We start from the raw sequence: 14309 nt of genomic DNA on the forward strand, positions 1-14309 counted from the left end.
CGGCGGGGCTGGGGCCGCTCGCGTCAATGGGAAGCCGGATCTAGCCCCTTAACACTCCTTCTGCGGGCCTGGAAGTCACTCCGGAGCGACCCGTTTCCACGCGCGGCTCGCCCGCTGCTGCTCGGCGGGGCCGGGCTGGCCGGCGGCTGAGCGCTGGCGTGGGAGGGCAGGGGCCGCTTGCTGCAGGCACCGCGGTTCCACCCCGCTGGGCGACGTCCCCTCCCCAGGGGTAACCGGGACGGCGGCGGGCGTTAAAAGAAGGCAGGAGGCGTTCAAAGCGTGGCGTGTGATGCGAGAGAGAAACACGAGAGTGACACCCCGGGAAAGACGTCTGCAGCGCCCCCCCCCCCGCGCTATACCTGGTGCAGACAGGTAGCTGCTCTCCCCCCCGCCCCCCCCATTCCTGGGGCAGGCAGGTAGCTGTTCTGATACCTGCTGGTGCTCCGGCCAGGGCCCAGGCTGGCTTACTGAGCCGGGAGACGCACCCCAGGCCCGAGGGAGGGGCAGTGACGGCCCCCTGCCCATGGGCCGCGGGCTGAGCAGGCCGCGTTCCTACGCTGCCAGGCCCCAGGGCTCCCGCTCTAGGGACCAGGCTCTTCCCATCGCCGGGGCTGGAGGCGAGACTGCAGAAAGGAGCAATTACGCTGCTCATTTGGCTGTAGGGGCCTCGCAAATGACAAGCGCGGACGCGTATTCCTGTGTCACCACCACCTGTTTCTGACACCCCCACCCCTGCAGCCCGCACGGCCTCGCCTCGCCTGGCCTCGCTGGGGGCAAAGGCAACCGGCTGCCCCTCTGGCCCGCTCCTGCGGAGGACCCGGCCTGGGGCCTGGGTTGCAAAACGAGTCACCCGTTTAAAACGGGCTCCAAGGCCCTTTCTAGCGGTGCTGGGCCCATCCTGCTCCCCTCGAACCGCCCCTGGGAGCAGGCTGGACCCTTTGAGCCAGACCCCTGGCTAGGGAGCGGGCCAGGGGGAAAGCCCCCAGCGGGACTCCGCTGTCCCAGAGGTGAGCAATGCACCCCGGGGCTGCCCTGAAGCCTCCACCTGGCCCAGGTCCCGGTCCCCCCGGGGTCGCTTGGAAGAGGGAGAACTTCTGCTGCTCCCAGCGCGTGTCTCCAAGGCCGGGTTCGCCCGGGCAGCCCCCCCTGAGCGCCGCTCTTTGCACCAGCCTCGGGGGGAAGCGAACGGCCCGGGGATGTTCCCCTAAAAAGTTCTGTGACCCGCTCTCCGGCGCAGCACCTCCCCCGGGAGCAGGGATCCCTGCAGCCGGGGGGTCAGATTTAGAGACGGTTTTTTCTGAGCGGGATTTTGTATCTGGACATTAAGATGAATCTTGCAGCAAGTTCGAAGGCAGAGCGCCTGCCCTGCAGCGCATGCCCCCCCCCCCCAGGCCTGGCCCCCATTGGAAGATGCTTCTGGCTTGAAAACCTGTGTCGCTTCCCCCCAGTACAAATAACGAGGACAAGCCCCCTTGGGAATCTGATCACGCGCCCCCGAGCCCCTCTGGAGCAAGCGGCGAAGCTCAATCGGACGCAGGGGGCCCCTCGCCTGCCCGCATTTAGCCACTCAATTAAGTGGGGAAAAGCGAACTTCCGCTGAAGCGGCCCCCAGCCATTTGGTGCCCGGCTGGTTCGCGTGTTCATTGGCGAGCTTGGAGTGAGCCGCACGCACGGGCCCGGCCCGCTGAATCTCCCTTCCCCGCTAGAATAATATTGTTCCTCCCGACGTGGGCAGAATAGACACTTGCATATTAAGAGCCTGGGAGGAGGGACGGGACCAGTTAGTCTAATCCAAGGGCTTGATTATCCAGATTCTGATCAAAAAGGGGTTGCTGGGCCCTGCTGGGAGTGATTAGATTAATGTAATGCGGTTTGAAGGGTCTGTAATTTTCGCTCTTAATTTGGGTCATTACTCAGAAAGCAAGCGTGAGATCATTGCATCAGCATTCAGGGCAAAGATAGCCCTGCAGGAAACGGGCCTAAACGCGCCTTAATGAAGGGACCAAAAGGTGACATTATGGAAAGCCCCAATTACCGTCCATCTTCAGGCTGGAATCCTACTGCCCCTCTTACAGCAAAGCCGCCGGGGGACCCGATTCTCGCTCAAATGCGAGGGGAAGGGGAGATTAGAGGAATAGCCCAGCCCTGTGCCCTCTTTGATTGTGTTTAATTTCGCTACGTGCCTTCCTTTATTTTTAACTTTTTTCCCCGGCCTGTCTCAGCTTCCTAAAAAGCCCCCACTAAAAACAAACCAGCCCCCTTTAAACAAGGGGGAAGAGGGACCAAGCAGTTTTCCCACGAGCTTTTCCTGGGCTTAGATAACTGCGCAATATTGGGTGGAAAATTGCTACCTAGGTCGGAGCGACCGGTCGCGCTTCGAGTGGCTCCAGCGAGCGGTTCGCTCCGCCACTTCCCCCGGGAAAGGGGGATGGCAGCGCGTAGCTTTTCACCACACTCCTGGCCCTGCAGGGTCCGCGGCCCCCCGCGCTGAAGAGAAACACTAGCCCAGGACAGAAGCAGTTAAGCAAACAGGTAATTTCCTCTCAGACTGACAGCAGGTTCGGAGCTTTTCTCGGCTGGTTTATTAGTTCTTGCAGCTCTTAAAGGCTCCTTCGCATCTCGCGTTTTATTTCTCACTCCGGCTTCTGCTGCTAGCAAACCGTGGTCCTCTTTTCCCCCCGTCTAAAATGCCAGAATCGAAACAAAACGCGCTCGGAGCAGCGATTCCCGGAGCAGAACGAAATCCGAGCGGACACTGGATCGGGGCCGCACCGTTCCGGGAGGGGGGTCCCTGGCTTGAATAAGCATTTTTTTAAAACGATTCAAGGGTTAGTCGAAGCTTTTTTAAAAGGCGGAAAAAGACTCCGAATTGACTTTTTATTATCCCATATATATATGTATATTCCTTATTCGATTGTACATTAGAATTTAATTTTACAGACATATATAAAGACGGCTCTGGTGACCCATATTTTACAGATCGGCCCTGGTGAGAAGTTAGGTTAAAACAAACCCCTAATTCCCCCTCCAACCCAAGACAACCAAATCCCAGGAGTTGAGTGGCAAAAAGGAGTTTTAAATAAGTTTCCTCTTATATACAAATGCGACTGGGAATTCTGGCCGCTAGTCACCTGCTAAGCTGGTGTTGAAACAATCGCCAGGTTGGCAGAGAGAGTGCTGGCCTCGGGGACCCAGGTGGCAAGTTCGGCGGCTGGCACCGAGCGCGGAGTGAACGGAGCTTTTAGGTTTGCAAACTCCTGGGCAGCGCTTTTGTAGGGGTCGCGGTGTCGTGTAGCTTTCGGACGTGCTTCTTTAAATCAAAGTTTCTGCAAAAGCCTTTGCCGCACGTGCCGCACGTGAAGGGTTTCTTGTCGTTGTGAGTGTGCATGTGGAAAGTCAAGTTATAGATCTGGTGAAAGGCTTTGTTGCAGACGGTGCATTTGTACTGCTTCTCGCCGCTGTGAGTCAATTTATGGTTCTTGTAGTTTCCTACGAGAGGGAGAAGGGGGGAAAGGAAAGGGGGGAAATGCGGTTACTCGTGGGTTTCCCAAGCTCTGGGGCTGCCCCGCTAAACGACTTCATTAGGACGTGTCCTGCAAGGGGGAGTCGAGAAGTTGTCAAACGTAGTTTGCATCAAAGCCGAGCGGCGTACAACTGACACATAACAAAATTAGAGGCCGGGTCAGTGTTCTGACCCGGGGCAAACGGAGGAACCTGGATAAGGCCCCCCCAAAATGGCACCTAATTTAAAAAAGCATTTAGTGAAGACCGTCAGGAATTCCCCGAGCTGCGGCCCGCCTCAGAGGGAAATCATTGGAAGAGAAAGGCTCTTCCGAAACTAGTCTGCAGCGGGAATGTTTCCTTCTATTACACTCCCCTAGCGAGCCGGAGACCCAAACGCGGAGCTACCACATTAAATACGTGTGTAAACGGCCCGGCTTGGTGGCTGCCTTGTAGGCCAACCTCGGGGTCCGCTTTAAGCCTAGATTGGCCACGCGGGACATTGCTGGGGTCCCCCTTTTTATAACCCTTTTGTCCTCCCCAGCGGAGCGCCTCCAGGTCTCGATATATAGGACCGAGCCCGCCCCGAACGTTGTGGGCAGCTGGGCGTTATTCTGCTGGGGCCAGTGGGGAAACTTCGTACCCCCAAATAATAATTTCTTCCTGCTGAGATCAAGGATTTGAAGCGGCACACAGGTTAGGAAACCCAGCCTCTCCGTTCTCCCCCGTTGCTTTGCCTGGCTGGAACCTCGGGCAGCTAAATTAAAAACAAAAAAACCGAGGCGATTGATTTTTTAAAAATACCTTTTTGGTGAAATCCCTTGCCACAAAATTCACACACGAAAGGTTTGTAGCCCGCGTGGATTCTAATGTGCGTATTTAGCGTGGAGCTTCTGTTGAAAGCTTTGCCGCATTGGTTACATTTGTGAGGTTTTTCCTGGAGAAAAACATGGACAAGAAATACGTGCAGAAACTTGGCGAAATCTTGCCCGTTCAAAGCCCCAGCCCGGCAAGGCCCGTGTCTGGGCCGGGGGGGACCCTGGGCGCCACTTTTGTCAAATAATCAAAATAGAAAACCAACAGCAACAACTTGATTTGGTTGTAAAAGGAAAGGCAAGCCCGGCACGTACCTGCGTGTGGATAATTTTGTGTCTGCACAAGGTGCTGGCCTGGCGAAAGCCCTTGCCACAAACTTTGCAGACGAACGGCCTGGCCCCCGTGTGGACTGGCATGTGGCGAGTTAAGTTGTAATGGGCATTGAAGACCTAGGAGGAAACACAAGGGAAGCGTTTCAGGCGAGGGGCGCCGGGGCCCTGTCTCCTCTCACGGGCTGTTCCCAGAAGGTGCAACTCCAGGGCCCTGCTTTGCCCTAAAAACACACACACACACAACCAGGAGGGCGGCCGGTGAACCCCAGGGGTCCACTTACCTTGCCACACACTTCGCAGGTGAAATTCTTGGGCTTGCCGTCCGCGGAGCCGCTGACCTTGCTGTGGCTTTTCACCCCGTTCCTCTCCCCGGCCAGGGCCGTGTTCTCCTTCATCACCTGGTCCAGCTGGCCGGGGAGCCGCTCCTTGTGCGGGTACTGGGCGCTGGGGAACTTCTCCGGCGCCAGCCCGGCCAGTTTGGCGTTCTCCAGCAGGAAGAGTTTGTGGTGCGCCGAGAGGCCGGCCGGGGGCTGCGCGCCCAGCAGGCTGGAAGGGAAGAGCTGGCCGGGGAGCAGCTCGGAGGGGTACGCGGAGTCCAGGTAGTTGAAGTAATACACGGAGCCCTGGGCGGGCATCCCCGCCGCCTGGCTGATGGCCTGGGGCTTGATCACTCGGCCGGCCGGCAGCAGCGAGTGCCCGAGGCCCAGCTCCGCCTTGCAGCACATGCCGCAGTTGGCTTTGCACAGCCCGGCCGGGCCCCGCAGGGCGCTGCCCTTCCAGAGCTCGGAGTAGCTGAGCAGCGCCTTGGAGTGCACCTCGTAGGCCAGCGGCGGGACGGGCAGCACGCAGGGCAGCGGCGGGCAGAGGCCCAAGCTCTTCTTGGCCGGCTCGGGCTCCAGCCCGCCGAAGGCCGGCTTGGGCTCGGCGCTCTTGGCCATGATCCGGTCGATGGAGAAGGCCAGCGTCTTGGAGGGGTTGGAGGCGCCGCTCCTGCCTTCGTGGCGCGGGCAGGCCGAGGGCATGACCGTCTCCACGGCCGCCGAGCTCGCCATGGCGGGCAGGAGGCGAGCAGCGAGCCCGGCTGGGCGCTCCCGGTCTCAGCTCTGCATTCCAGAAAAGCCAGGGGACAAATCAACTTAATAAGCACCTTGTTCCCCTCCTTCCCCCCCCTTCAAATGACCCTACCCAAGAACAATGGCCCCGGGAGGGGGGACACCCGCTTAATGCTCATTAACCAAACACACCAAAGTAACCTCCAAGCCACAGCCCCACCACCCCACTGGGCTCCTCCGCCCGAGCTCGCCTGGCTCTGTTCTTGCAGGGAGGGGATGAATTACCTTTGCCCAGCACCGAGGAGACGCGTCCCAGCAGCGCGGAGTGGCCACACTGTCACATTTTGATAGCCAACATCTTCCCGAGCGCCAGCTCGCCGGCTCTGACACTGAGAGCTGACATCACACGAAGTCACTCCAAGCAGAATGACATGGGGAGGCCACGGTGCAGCGTCCCTGAGCCCCAGCGCCGGACTGAGGTGCAGCGGGCCCCCTCCTTCCCTCCTGCCAGTTTAAGGCGCACAATTTATCCGCCAGCCTTTAAGGGGAAGGGGGAGAAAAAAAAAAAAAGCAAAAGCAACTTGCAAAACAGAGGAATCGTTTTGCATGTGGCAAATTAGAAGGCAAGTGCGATTCACAAGTCGGGTGGAAAGAAGCGCTGTAGTTACTGCTCGGGTTAGAAAAGCCACTGGGAGGGAGCGGCAGGACTTTTTTTTTTTTTTTAAAGGAGGAGGGTTGTTTAAAAAAAACACACACACACAACAAACCACCACACAAGCACGCTCGAGTTATTCTGGCAACCCATCTGCGCTCGGCTCCATTGCAATAAACTGTCACTTCTCTGCGAGCCTCCCCGGCATGTCGACATTAATAGCCAGCCCATTAATTAGGGCGGTGTTATTAATGTTAATTAAACTAAGTTTAATTCTCCTCCCCGTGTAACGCGGCGATTAACCTTAAATCCCCGGGTACGGCGTGGCAAGGATCACAAGACAGGGCTGGGGCTTTTGCTTCTGAAACGGGGCATCGCCCGGCCTGCGAAGGGGTTTTGCAAATCTCTCAGCGGTGCCCCGCTGGGGTGAAGGACCCTCTGCTTTGGGGCTGGTGACTCGCCCCCTTTTCATCCGCTGAGTTTCGTTTCGAAGCCACGCTACCTTATTGCAACGGTGGGGCTTCGCGGGCTTGGCTTTGCTTTGCTTTGCACGACAACGAGTTGATCCCGAGGGGCGCTTTACAAACCGCGGCTGTAGGGACGTTGCTGTTTGTCTAATTGAGGGCCCAAGAGCCACCTGTTTTCGGGGGCCGGGCTGCCAGGGCAGAACCTCCCCTGCCCTGATTAAGCGCTCGCCCCCTCTCCGGGGCTATTCAACAGAACCAATTTTCCTCCGCCGCTTCAGAGCCGCTCAGTTCCCTTTCACTGGGCGCCACTATAGCGCGGCGTGGAACCTGGTTTTGTATGTTTCTAAAATAAAGGGAAGGATTATCACGGGGAGCTTGGGAAGGGGGAGAGATTTAGCCTGGCCAGAAGTAAAGCAAGCCATGAAAAGGCCCCTATATCTCCCCCTTCCCCCCCAGCACGCCTAAGAAAGTTTGGAGGAATTCAGCGTTTTGTGTCCTGCTGACAAAGGCCCTCTTTTCCAGCGGGGCCGTTTGAATTCAGCTGTTTGCAGACAGCCTATTTCACCTGCGAAGCACAACAAGCCCGGGGAACAAAGTCCGCTCAATGAGCGCCCTCGAGGCTGCAAAGCGGCCGCGGGGTGTGAGACGATCGGGCTTGTCCGAAGCGCAGGGAGCAGGCGGGCCGGCGCGGCTCTCCGCTCCGGGGAAAGGGGCCCTGGACGCTGCAGCCCAAGTGGGGTTGGTTCAGTTTTGGCCAGCCGGGGTCTGAGTTAGGGAAAGGGAGCCGGGGAAGAGCGCAGTGACCTGGCCTAAGCTGGGTGCTGCAGGGAGCTCGGAAAGTAGATTTAAAAATTAAAAAACCCCACTAGCCGCCTCCAGTTATTTCTGAAAACAGCCGGGGGAAAGGCTGGTCCTGGCGCCTCCGCGCTTGGGGCATCAGTGGTGAATGTAAAAATATTGCTCGAGTCCCGGCATCTCTTTCATTACAACCGAAGTCTTGGGGAAATCAAGCTGTGTCCACCTTTGCTCCTGTAGGACAGGCCCAGGGGGGCACCTGGCCCTTTCTCACCCCACCTTCCATCAGCCCCTCTCCTCCCCCCTCCCCGCTTCATTAGCCATCATTCCCTGCACCACAATGGGCCCATTACCTACTACAGAGCGGCCAGAAAGAAAACATTGGGGTCCCAACAAGCCCCGGCTAACGTGCGGCTCGCCCCAAAGCGCGCGGGCTTTAGCAAAGTATTTAATTAGCCGCCACAAACTTCTTCTCCCCCTCGCCCGCAGACTGCAGCGCGGGGAGGGTTGGGAACTGCTCTACACCTTGCCACTCACATGTTAATTAATCTCTATCTAACCCTAATTGCAGCTGATTCAAGCACCGCTCAACAGCTCACCCACACAATAAACACTGAGCCTACTTTTATCCCGCTTACTCCACGCTAACACATCGAGTAATTAACTCCAGTACCAACTAATAGTGCAAACAAATATTTTCTGTAAACGAGATGATTTCAGGCAAGAGAAAAGGGGGCTGGGGAACCGGTGCAAGGAACCGAAGCCTGCGTGACAAGGTCACCATTTCCCTGGCCCCAAACTGCCCCGTCTTTTGCTCTCGTCCGCTCCTTTCTCTGATTATTGTCTTTCCTCCCCCCCCCCCCTTCTTAACTGGCTTCACTTTTTAAATGGTACCCCCCTCCCTCCTTTATGGAAAGGGTTTCTTCTCTTCCCCGGTTCCCCCCTGCATGCATCTCATGCGGAAAGCAAAGGTCCCTTTGCAGCGCACTCCTCTGGCTTTTTGCTACCAGGCGAGCTGGCCTTGGGGCTGGCTAGAAAGGCGCAGATCCGACCTGCTCCATCCCCTCTCCCCTAACAGCTAACCCCCGCACACCCAATGCGAGCCCAGGCCAATGGGCAGAATCGAAGGGGAATTCAGCGAATTCAGAGCCCGGGATTGCAGGCGCGGTGCGGGGGTTTGCTGGGCTGGGAGCCGAGCGCTAGGATTTAGGGGAGGGGAGGGCGACCCTCTGGTGGGATTTGATCTGCACAAGGAATAACCTTTTCTATGGCTGGAGAGCCCCCCCCCCCAGTGCAGAACCAATTCCTGGGAATTCTCAAGGCAGCTTCTGCTCCGGGGGAGGCGGGTTCGCTCTGCCCGGGACTGCGCATCCCCAGGGGCTCGGGGAATCTGGGGCAGCCCCCCAGGAAGGGCTGGAGCCGGGGGGCAGCCAAATGCCAGGTCAAGAAGCGAGGGCAGAGCCGGAGGAACAACTTTGTCCTCCTGGGGGATGCCAGGATCCCTGAGGCCTTTCCCCTCGGGCGGGTGGGGAGAGGCAGCTTCCAGGGGTGACTCGGCAGAGCTGGCCGGAGGGTAACCGGAGCTGGGGGGCGTTTGTGGTGGGCTGGGCTGCGGGGGCTGGCGGCCCCCCTCCTGCTTGGCAGGGATGTCTCCCTCTTTCAGGGGGCGGATGGGCACTTTGGAGCTGGCTTTGCAAAGGGGCCCGGCTCTCTCTCCGCACCCCAGGCCTGGCCTTCGCCCGAGCACGTGGGGGCAAAGAGCTCCGGGGGAGACCCTGGGTCAGGAGGCTCCTGGCCCACAAGGAGGCAGAAAAAAGAGCCGGGCACGTTCCCAAGCAGGTGTCCTCCTCAAAGTACCGCCCCCCCCCCAGCTCCCCATCTTGCAAAATCCCCGCGTAGGCAGGACCCGGGACAGACATGGAGCCTCTCGCCAGCCCCCTGCCCGCCCAGAGACACCCGCAGGGATGCCCGAGACGCTGCAGCCGGAGAGGCAGCGCCCACCAGCTGCTGCCTCGGCCCAGGGCTGGTTCTGGTTCTGGTTCTGGCCCAGGCAGGATGAGCGCAGAAGCCCGTGGGGGGCTCAGCGGAGTGGCTAGACAAGCCGGCGCAGGGAGGGGGATTTTGATCCGTTCACATGTCAGTGGCCAAAGGCGCAAAGCTCTGGTGACACGTGGGTTTGTCCTGCCTCACCCGTGCCCGGGGAGTGGCGCCTGCCCCGGTGGAAAACGGTTTTTACTAAGCAGAAGATCGTAACTCTCCCCTCCCCACCCCGGGCAGTTGTATCCTGCCCGCCCCCTAGATCTGGCTCCCCCCCAAAAAAGAAAAGGAAGCTGAGCCGGCAGGAGCTCAAGTCTACCCCTTTCCCTCCTTCCCAGCCTCAGCCCTGGACTTCCCAGGACGCGCCCGAGTGACACATGACTTTTCCATGACTGCGCTCGGCTCCGCGCTCAAACCCAGGGCCGGGAGCTCAGGCTTTTAATTGAAATTGCAAGTTTACGCACAGCTGGAGGCTGTCTTCATTGATCCCACGGCTGCCAGGCGGGGAAGGATATTAACTATGACGGACTTTGATAAAGCTGCCCCCAATCGCACGCCCGCACTCGCCCTGATACGGTTGTGGTTTTTTTTTCTTGCTAAACCCGAAGCGGAATGATAGGAATCATTCCTGATTAATGGGTTCCTGTCGGAAGCGTCAGGCGGGCGCTAGCCTTTTGGTTCTGCTCCGCTCCAGGGTGCGTTCACGGGCACTTGGGCGAACAGCCCGTGAGATTTAACTAAAAAGATTCTTTAGCGCAACCCCGAGTCCCCTAAACGCAGGGAAATTGAACGGGTCCGTTTCACGGCAAGAACCGCGTGGGGAATCGCCGTGTAGACGCCTTGATTTCCTTCCAGGTCCTTCTCCCTTCGCATGGTAATTCCCTCCTCAACAACAGAAACGATTTAAGGGGGTTGCAGAAAGTAGGCTGGGGCCTGCAAGCTTTTTTTCCCCCAAATGAAAACGGGGTGATTGATTGTTTTCTTGGGCACCGCAGTCTGACTGCTCCAACCATTTCGATTTGCTCATGGGACCTGGTGTCTAGCTGCGACGCACATTTAAAAAAGCCGCGCTTACCCTCCACAGTGATTTGAAAATGAAAATCGGTATTTTCAAGGGGGGACTGTTATTTTTAGCGCCCTTCACGTTAGCCTCTCGGGTGTCAATCGTTCCGGTTTTGCAGCCACGGAGGAGGAGGAGGGGATGAAAGGGAGGCGATCTTTTTTATTTTGAAAAAAGGGACCTTGAGTCTGACGTGGTGCAATTGAAGGGAAGGAAAAGTTACTAGGCTAGGCTGGGAACGGGCTCTTTTGGGCCCCGACAAGCCGGTTCTTTCGCCACCACCAAGCCCATTCGTGAAGCACAGGAAGCCCGGGCCTCTCTTTTGGTGGTGCCCAATCTCTTTTCTCCACTATCTTCCTAAGCAGATGGGGTGGAAAAGAAAAGGCCACGAGCTGGAAAAGCAAAACCCTCCCAGGCTCGTTGTCAACACCGCCCTCGGCTGCTGGGCGAGATTGCGGGGACCCGAGGAATGAAAGGGTTTAATTGCAGGTCAGACCGCGCTCTAGTGTCTTTAATCCGGTGTAGTGCGGTCAGCGCCTGTCTCCGCTCCCAAACCGAGCCAGCCCCGCTCAGCCGTGCTGGGAAAACAGCGTCTGCTTCGCTCTCCGATGCCCCTGCTAGGCCCCCGAACGAAATCTCCCTCTTCGCGCCACAGACTTGCCCGCATGTGGCACCCCAGAGTCGGACTCAGGCTAAGGGAGGCTGCGGCATAAACACAGCGGGTTCATTGCTAAGGGCAGGGAAATCTCATTCGTAAACCCCGACTCCAGTCATTTGCCAGCGTGAGCAGACAGACCCCGTTCGCCCGTCCCTAGCTGCTGTTCGACTGGCAACGAAATACTGGGGACCAAATCAATGTCCCGATCCTGTAGGCTGCTCAGCTGGGGTACTGTGGGTTTGGTTTTGGGCACACCGGCAAAGCCTCAATTGAAAATAAAGCAAGCCAAGTTTTGACTGATTGAATGTACAAGAGCCCGGGGCAGGAAGCCACCCGTGTTCATATTCGTTTTCACCTGTTTTAAATAACACATGCAACAAAAGACGAAGAGCCCGGGTATTTGAGCCCTCGGAAAATGAGATGCCCCCGGGGGATAATCAGCCTCGGTTTATTGTGGTTGTAAAAGTTGTCTTCATACAAGTCCCTCGAGGGCCAAGGTTTTGGTGAAGATCTTTGTTCGCCTGCAAACGCTTTGTTGGTGGGGGCGTTGCGCTGTGGATTCCCGCTAAACCGTTGCGTGCAATCCGCTTGAACGCACCCACCTTTCGCCGCCCGTTTGGCAGCCTCCCCTCGTCGCTCTCCAGGGTTGCAACGGGGCCCGTTCCACGCCTGGGCTTTGCACGGCTCAAATCCCGGGACCAGGGGCTGGGTTTCCCGGGCTGTCAGGTCCCTGCAATGGTGCAAGGTTCGGTTCGCGCGCTGGCCTGCCGCGCTCGTTGCAGCACGTGTGAGCAGCGAGGCAGCGCCCCCGCGCTAGTGGGGTGATAGTCACTGGGGGCCCAGGCGCTGCCTTGCAGGTCGGGCGAGTGGGGGACTCGGTAGAGCACCTGCTGCTGCCGGAACCACTCCCTGTTGCAAGCAACCTGACCTTAATGCGGCAGGCCGGCAGGTCTCTGCAGCCCCCCTGGGATGTCCGGCGCCCGCTGCAGATTGGGTGGCGGCTTCAAATACATTTCAAAGTGGAGGTCAAACTTATTCAGATCAGGGCCCCTGAAATGCACGAGGCCTGATTTCCCAGCAGCGCCTTGGCCTCCACATTTTGCTGATTGAAAAGGAGCAATCCAATCCGTAACGTCTCCCTTCTGTTCGTTAGGTTGATATTAACACATTTTAGCCTACTCCCAAACTTCTCATTTTGAACCCGCTACAGAGTTTTGTGTTGGAAAATTACAGGAACCGCCATGGCTGGGTGGGGACACCTCAGAAGGTGCAAGAAGCCACTAGGATTTGTGGACTAAGCACATTATCTGGGTATTAAAAGGGGGGGCAGTTATGAATGTTAATAACTTTGTATCATTAGGTTTCAGAGTTCACACTCCCACTGCAATGACCAGAGCAGTCGCATCTCTCAGAACAATTGTTTCAGGCTGTCTGTAGACCCAGGAAGACATCTCTGCACTGGCTTCTATGCAGCTCATGTTTGGAAGGTTTTCTAAGGGTGAGGTTTTTAATGAAAGGGTGCATTCTGGGGCAGCCTTCTACACCAAGGGCTGGAGTCCACCTCGAAGAGCCTGGCTGTGGAATCACAGGGTAAACCAGGCACTCCATCCCTATATAGCTGTGCCTGGGCCACCCATAATTCTTCCCCGGTGGAGGCTGCAAGAATGTAGACACTGCCCAGGGATTTTAACCTGCAGAGTAGCCCATTTTCTGAGGTGGCGGATGACATGGCACTAAAATCCCCTGCAATCTGTCTAGACTACAGCAGCCTCCCTGGTTACCAAGAGTGGAGCTGCAAGGGGTACATCTGCAGTTGGTCTGGGTCACTATAAAAATGGCAACGTCTTCGGAGAGAGCTGGCTGTATTCCGTGTCATACAGGACAGCAAAGCTGACAGCGCTGCGTGGTCCGGCAGGGCCAATATAGCTGGGGGGAAAGTGAGCTGGGTTCTCTGCTGGTTTAGCCATAAGCAACGGGAGTGGTCAGTAAGGCCTAGCAGACACTGCCCTGTCCTTCCATGGGCCCATGACACAGGGTTGGGGAGAGGGTGAGCTCAAAGTGGAGTGCCCCTCACTTTCCTGCATGACTCGTGTAACGACCAGCTAAAACTCCAGCCTCTGGGCTTGGCAGTCCAACCGAGGGCTGGGGGCGAGTAGGTGGTTAGCCCTTCATGCCAACAAGCAGAGCCGGCCACTACGGCTAGTGTGACTTTTTTTTTAAAGAAAAGTGTTACATTTTTGTTGTTGAAAAATGGTGTTTTATCAAAAATGCACCCCCCCTCCCCAAATAAGGGATCAATAATTGTTTTAATTTCAAACACTTTCAAAAAGAAATATTGATCCTCCTTTTAAAAATGCTTTCAATGTTTGGAATGTTTCATTTTGAAATACTGGGAATGGGCCCACTTTTTTCCGTGTGTTTAACTCTCCCCCCCCCCCATTTTCCACAGGGGTGGGGGATAAGATGAGTGAGGGGGTCAAAAAGAGAAACAGAGGCATGAAAAAACCAACAACCCCTTTCTGTCACTTGATTCATTTTTCCCCTTGAAAAAAGTTAAAAAAAAAACAACAACCAAGAGAGAGAGAGAAACCCACTTTCTTTCACTTTTGCACGCGCTCCTTTTCACAGGGGGAAAAAAAGCAATAAAAGAAAAGTGGGCACCGTCCCCCTCCCCCACGCCAAAGTTTTTAAATGAAAATTTTCTAAATGAAATAAAACTTGTGTTTCGTTTTGAAAACTTGTGGTGTGAATGTTAGTGTCACTGAGACATGGTGACTGACGTGACCACGAGTCGCTGCCCTTAACACTTTTTTGGAACAATCCCCAACCAATTTCAGCCACCTTTCCCCGCAGCTGCAAAAGTTTGTATGACTCCTGTCCGGCAGCTGAGGTCTTACTCCCCCGCTCCCTCCCCCGCCCACATTGGGGCCTACATACAA

At 56.7% G+C, this 14309-nt stretch overlaps 1 protein-coding gene across 1 annotated transcript; it reads right to left on the reverse strand.

The window, feature by feature from the left end:
- Positions 1-2860: 2860 nt before the first annotated feature.
- On the reverse strand, positions 2861-6371 carry FEZF2 (FEZ family zinc finger 2). The gene is made up of 5 exons (XM_054035080.1): positions 5987-6371; positions 4931-5752; positions 4632-4766; positions 4306-4438; positions 2861-3489 (listed from the first exon to the last, which is right to left on the reverse strand). Exons 2-5 carry the CDS (start codon positions 5699-5701, stop codon positions 3242-3244), a joined length of 1287 nt encoding a protein of 428 aa, XP_053891055.1. The 5' UTR covers positions 5702-5752; positions 5987-6371; the 3' UTR covers positions 2861-3241.
- Between the last annotated feature and the right edge of the window lie 7938 nt (positions 6372-14309).

This window comes from Malaclemys terrapin, chromosome 7, assembly GCF_027887155.1.
Source record: "Malaclemys terrapin pileata isolate rMalTer1 chromosome 7, rMalTer1.hap1, whole genome shotgun sequence".
Taxonomy (NCBI): Eukaryota; Metazoa; Chordata; order Testudines; family Emydidae; genus Malaclemys; species Malaclemys terrapin.

Coding starts and splice junctions, on each gene's coding strand:
- FEZF2 (XM_054035080.1), bottom strand. CDS start 5,701: ATGGCGAGCTCGGCGGCCGTGGAGACGGTCATGCCCTCGGCCTGCCCG. Junction 4,439..4,631: donor ACAAAATTATCCACACGCAG/GTACGTGCCGGG, acceptor GTTTTTCTCCAG/GAAAAACCTCACAAATGTAA. Junction 3,490..4,305: donor CAAGGGATTTCACCAAAAAG/GTATTTTTAAAA, acceptor TCCCTCTCGTAG/GAAACTACAAGAACCATAAA.